Source organism: Sinocyclocheilus anshuiensis, unplaced genomic scaffold (assembly GCF_001515605.1).
Source record: "Sinocyclocheilus anshuiensis isolate Anshui unplaced genomic scaffold, SAMN03320099.WGS_v1.1 scaffold1376, whole genome shotgun sequence".
In the NCBI taxonomy this organism is placed as follows: domain Eukaryota; kingdom Metazoa; phylum Chordata; class Actinopteri; order Cypriniformes; family Cyprinidae; genus Sinocyclocheilus; species Sinocyclocheilus anshuiensis.
In genome coordinates, this window is record NW_015544205.1 from 6,836 (window position 1) to 12,851 (window position 6,016).

At 41.4% G+C, this 6,016-nt stretch overlaps 1 protein-coding gene across 1 annotated transcript in view; it reads right to left on the bottom strand.

The window, feature by feature from the left end:
* Positions 1–94: 94 nt before the first annotated feature.
* LOC107696898 (protein zer-1 homolog) overlaps positions 95–6,016 on the bottom strand; it is a gene marked incomplete at its 3' end in the record, with an annotated part of 6,520 nt that continues 598 nt past the window's right edge. Inside the window, exons 2-7 of the mRNA XM_016497469.1 lie at positions 5,652–5,908; positions 5,302–5,452; positions 4,323–4,538; positions 1,197–1,426; positions 299–472; positions 95–218 (exon numbers count right to left, since the gene is read on the bottom strand). Coding sequence (XP_016352955.1) covers positions 95–218; positions 299–472; positions 1,197–1,426; positions 4,323–4,538; positions 5,302–5,452; positions 5,652–5,821 — 1,065 coding nt within the window. The remainder of the gene's footprint in view (positions 219–298; positions 473–1,196; positions 1,427–4,322; positions 4,539–5,301; positions 5,453–5,651; positions 5,909–6,016) is intronic.

Consider the following 6,016-nt stretch of genomic DNA (forward strand, 5'->3'; position numbering starts at 1 on the left):
TGTGTGTGTGTGTGTGTGTGTGTGTGTGTGTGTGTGTGTGTGTGTGTGTGAGAGAGAGTGAGAGTGAGTGAGTGGAGGGTGTGTGTGTGTGTGTGTGCAGTACCTTATACGCAGGGATGTGTGTGACGTTGCAGAGCGTTGTGTTGTACAGTCCTAAGAACTGCAGCGGCCTCTTCAGCTCCTGAAATGGGTAAATGCTGCTCTTACACGGCTCGATGCTGTAAAACACAAACACACACGCTCAGACAAACACAGAGGGAGCGGTGTGTGATGGATGTGTGTGTGTGTGTGTCCTCACCTCGGCCGGCCCACGGCGTCCTCAAACGCCGGCACCGTGCAGTTATCCAGCATGATGTGTCCAGAGATGTCCAGAGACACCAGATCGACCAAACTCTGAACGATACTGCTCAAGATCTTCCTCGTCATCTTGAATTTAGACGTTCTCTGATTCTCTCGCGAGATATCCAGGTGTCTGCAGACAGAACAGACGAAAATGGATCACTGCTCTGTTCCACATACACTACCAGACAAACGTCCGGAATAATCACAATCTCTCTCGTGCTCACCAAGCCTGCATTTATTTGATCAAAGATACAACAAACAGTAATATTGTGAAATATTAATGCAATTTAAATCAGCTGTTTTCAGCTGTGAATATATGTTAAAATGTAAAAGCTGTATTTTCAGCATCATTACTCCAGTCTTCAGTGTCACATGATCCTTCAGAAATTAGGACACATTAAAATTGTGTAAAGTGACAGTAAAAACATTTACAATGTTACAAAAGATTTCAATTTTAAAAAAATGCTGTTTTGAACTTTCTGTTCATCTGTGAATCCTGAAAAATAAAATGCATCATGGTTTCCACAAAAATATTGTGCAGCACAACTGTGTTCAACATTGATAATAATGAGAAATGTTTCTTGAGCAGCAAATCAGCATATTAGAATGATTTCTGAAGATCATGTGACACTGAAGACTGGAGTAATGATGCTGAAAATACCGCTGCGCATCACAGAAATACATTACAGTTTAACAGATATTCACATAGAAAACAGCTGCTTTACATTTACAATATTTCAGTTTTTCTGTATTTTTGATTAAATAAATGCAGCCTTGGTGAGCCGAAGAGACTTCTTTCTTTCTTTTAATCACTGTATGTATTCCAATCTTTTAACAGCTAGTGTAAAGGTGACCTCAGTCTGCTCATCTGCAGCAGCATGTGGATCAGCTCCTCCGTCAGCTCCACGTTATACAGCACCAGAGACGCCAGTCGCTCGCTCCACTGCGTGAGGAAGGCCGGTCGAGGCAGATGGACGGACGACAGGTCCAGCGAGGTCAGAGCGGGCAGCGGCCGCAGCAGCTTCTCCACGTCCAGCTCCGCCCGCAGGCCTCCCAGGTTCAGCAGACGCAGACGGTTGAAGCCCTAGGGTTGTGACGGTGAGGACATTTTCATTTTGAGTTTTCCCTACTTTCCTACGCTTTTAAACGTCAAAACTCTCTTAGCCTATATGTAATCTTAGAACATTTATCAACAAAACTAATACAAATACACCATGCTATATGCCTAATATAAAGTAACAAATAACTTACACAAAGTTTAAATTGGGCTTACAAAACTGAAAATCAGTAAACACTGTGTAACCAAAAAAAAAAAGAAATGTAGAATGTTTATTAGCAAACGAATAAAAAAAATTGGATGCACGGCATACACCTTGATGTAAAATAAAATACACAAAGTTTAAATAAAGTAAAAATCAGCAAACACTGTGGAACCAAATCAATAAGAAACAAATGCTTAAAAAACTTTCAAAATCACCTTAAATAAACAGCAAAAGTCAACAGGCTTTTCAAAATCCAAAATACTGCCAAACATGCGCTTCTGCATTTCGCTTCGAAACTAAATCTTCCGCTATAGTCTGGTCTGTCTCATCTCACTCTTCTTGTCAGTCGGCTCGACTCACTCCTCAATGGTAAAGATGTGCTCACACCAAACGCGAATTTAATTATTAGCGTGAGTAGATTACATACAGAGTCAATGCAAAGACGCGAATAGAGGCGAATTAGCACGGGGTGATGCGAAATGCGTGATATTTGCCTCAATCGCTCGCGTCTTCTGCGTCATTCTGTGTCAACTCAACCAGAGGTCCCTGGCTCAAATTTTAGATTTTGCTAATATTTTTTCTGAAGAAAGATAAACATGTATAGTGATGAAAACCAAAATATTAAATGTCGTGGATGAATATTTACTGAGTAATCCACTATTTTGCAGAGGGGGGTCAAAATGGCAATTTTCACCTGAGATTCAGAGCCAAATTACAGGAGGTTAAAAATGACTTCAGAAAGATGGCAGCATCATAATGTTATTTTTATACAGAGATTGGTAACTCTATTAGTAAAATCTGTTGACTTCAGCAATCTTTGTTGCATTATGAGCCAATGGTGAGAATTCAAATATGGGGAAACAGCACTTTTCAAGTCTTTTCTCCAAAGTTTGCAGGCCTGTAATGCAAAAAGTATTAAAGATATCTTAATGCCCTTTTAGATATTGGGTCCTCACAAACTTATCTTTTGGCATCTTCATTTTTAAGGCCCTATATGGTTCAGTTCCAGAGATAATGGAATCTCAATATGGCTCCTGGAGTAAAGCGTGGGTCACTTTGCAAAAATATGATAATTCTTTTCTTTTAAAGAGGAATGTCTGAAGAACAAATAATGTTGAAACTAGAAATGTCCTAGAAATGAAACTAGAATTTCCTTCTGTCAAAAAATCTGCATTGAACATACCCATCTGAGTGCCATAAGTATTCTTTTTCTAAAGTTTGTGTGCCTATAACTCAAGAAGTATTAAAGATATCACAATATAATTTTAGATTCTAGTTCTTAATAAACTTTTCTTTTGGAATCTTTATTTTCAAGGCCCTGTATCATTCAGTCCCAGAGACATGGGGACCTCAATGAAGTCCTATATTCAGACTGTTGAATAATACCCATTTTCAGTGGTTGAAAACCAAATGTTGGTCACTTTGTATACATCCGATACTTATTGTATTTAACGAACAATGTTAAAAGAAAAAAATACTATTGAAATTAGAATTGCATCTTGTTTCCCTCTATCAAAACAATATGCGCAGACATACCTGTCTGAGTGCTAAAAATGCACTTAAATGGTCAAGTTGAGGCACATTAACTTTCTCTATCTATAGAGAATTCTATAGTCTATTCTATATTTGAATGCGTTTTAGGGATATTTGGAAGAAAGGATTTTGTTCGTTTTAACAGCTGTTCAACAAGTGTTCAGATATGCGGTATCACAACAAATCCCATGCCTCATTTTATTCACATCAATAAACCAAGATTTGCCTCATCTGGATTAATTATTAAAATGTCTTTTTCTAATTTATTGTTATAAAATTTCATATTTTCAGGGCCTTGAAAATAAAGATTCCAAAAGAAAAGTTTATTAAAAGAAAAGAATTATCATATTTTTGCAAAGTGACCCACGCTTTACTCCAGGAGCCATATTGAGATTCCATTATCTCTGGAACTGAACCATATAGGGCCTTAAAAATGAAGATGCCAAAAGATAAGTTTGTGAGGACCCAATATCTAAAAGGGCATTAAGATATCTTTAATACTTTTTGAGTTACAGGCCTGCAAACTTTGGAGAAAAGACTTGAAAAGTGCTGTTTCCCCATTTTTGAATGCTCACCGTTGGCACATAATGCAACAAAAATTTCTGAAGTCAACAGATTTTACTAATAGAGTTACCAATCTCTGTGTAAAAATAACATTATGATGCTGCCATCTTTCTGAAGTCATTTTTACCCCCCTGTAATTTGGCTCTGAATCTCAGGTGAAAATTGCCATTTTGACCCCCCTCTACAAAATAGTGGATTACTCAGTAAATATTCATCTATGACATTTAATATTTTGGCTTTCATCACTATACATGTTTATCTTTCTTCAGAATAAATATTAGCAAAATCAAAAATTTGAGCCAGGGACCTCTGGTTGAGTTGACGGGGAATGACGCAGTAGTCAAATTGAACACATTAATGCAGGATCAATACTCATCCTCCTCTGGATGGTGCTGTGAAACCAGACTCGTCGGCTTTGGCTTTCCGTCGTATTTGGGACTTTCACAACAGGTACAAAGCAGCGATCGTAGTTATCTCCACCATGGTTGACCGTGTGATGTTTTTATTTGTGCGAGTGACACAAAAAACATCTAGAGCGAGTGATGCGATGCGCATATTCGCTTCGCGTTTGGTGTGAACACACCGTAAGACCGTAAACACCAACTATGGCAGCCAGCCTACCTGGAAGCTGAAGTCCAGGTCCACAGTGTGCCGCTGCAGACGCTCCTCCTCGTCCTCGTCCTCGCCAGCCGCCAGCGGAGCGCCGCTCTTCCTGAAGAAGACGCTGGAGCAGCCGAACAGACTGAGCGACAGCAGCGAGTGTCTGAAGCTGCAGAGCGTCCGCAGGCCGCGCGCCGTCAGACGGCTACAGTAGGTCAGGTGAAGCTCCATCAGATCCTGCAAACATCACACAGACACGTCTCTAGAGGAATCAGTGCAGGACAGACATGGTTAGAAGAACTAATAAAGAGCAGTTTGTGATCTGGAGAGACGATCTAAATCTAAACGAGTTTGAGAACTATTTTGTTAAACTTTGGCAGTAGTTTAGTTTGGAGTCACTGAAATTGTTGGAAAGTTCATTTCATTTCAGCAAACCAGCTCCTTCAAACCGAACAGCTCAACGAATCAAATCAGAACTCATTCAACGCTTCATTTGTTACACATTGTTTCAAAACAGCTTTACAAAAAGAAATCATGATTTGTGACCCTGGAGCACAAAACCAGTCATAAGGGTCAATTTTTTAAAATTGAGATTTATACATCATCATGTCCTAAACGCACGTTTTTTTTGGGGTCGAGAGCTTATAAAAACATAGTTCTGGGTTTTGTAGCTTGTTTGCTGTACACCTTGTCACACAGCAGCTTTTAGACATTGTTCTGTGTTTTGTTATAAAGTCAGAAATGACGAGGAGGCAGCTTCCCGCAATACAAAGTCAATGGAGAGCGTTGGATTGCCCCCCCGCCGGTGTGGGCGTGGCCTAAATGCGCTCTGTCTCTACACGATGCAATGATGTCATGATGAATATGCTAATTAGTCATCTAGCAACATTTAGTGACTTTTCAATCTGGCTTTAGCTGCTTTCCATTGAAAGAAGTTGGCAACAGTGGATCGGACTGGCTCTGGTGATGCTGGTGACGGAGGACAGCGGGAGTTTCTCACCTGTTTCCCGATGGCCTCCAGGTCTCGGTCTCGCACCAGATCCTCCCTCAGCTGCAGGCGGGTCAGTCTGGTGCTGCGCGGGTCACTGAAGAGCTGGAAGAAGCCGTCCTGCGGCTCGAAGTCACTGTCAGTGTGCACCAGATCCATGTACCTGCGGATCAGAGGCATCAAGTCACCATCGGCACACGACACACTCCTCCAGAAGACTCAGTACAATCAACACAGGACAACAGTAAACACTCAGTTAAAGGCAGTTCATCACTGATTCAGTGATGTCATCATCCAGCTCAGTTCAGATAGTATCTGTGCAATCAAGTCGAGGATATCTCTGGAAGTTAAGCTCTACCCACTCGTTCACCAGCCGGTCGCAGATCTCGCCGGGCAGGAAGACGTCGGGCCGCAGCTGGAGCCGGTTCTGCTCGCCTTCGCTGTAGCACATGGTTCTCCGCAGGTTCTTCAGGCAGAAGATGGTGCACAGAGACATCAGGCTGTCCGGGTCGTCTCCAGCTTTACTCGCCATGATGACCTCGAGTCACTCAGAACAGAAGAACAACAGCACGACACACTCCGGGACTCAGTAGACACACATGGAGAGAAGCTGCTGCACCTGAGAGACATTTCTTTAGGTGAAAAACAAGATTGTATCTTACTAGCAGCAAAATACATTGATGCCTGTCACAAAAAGAGGGAGGAGTCAACAAATCAGTGATGCGCC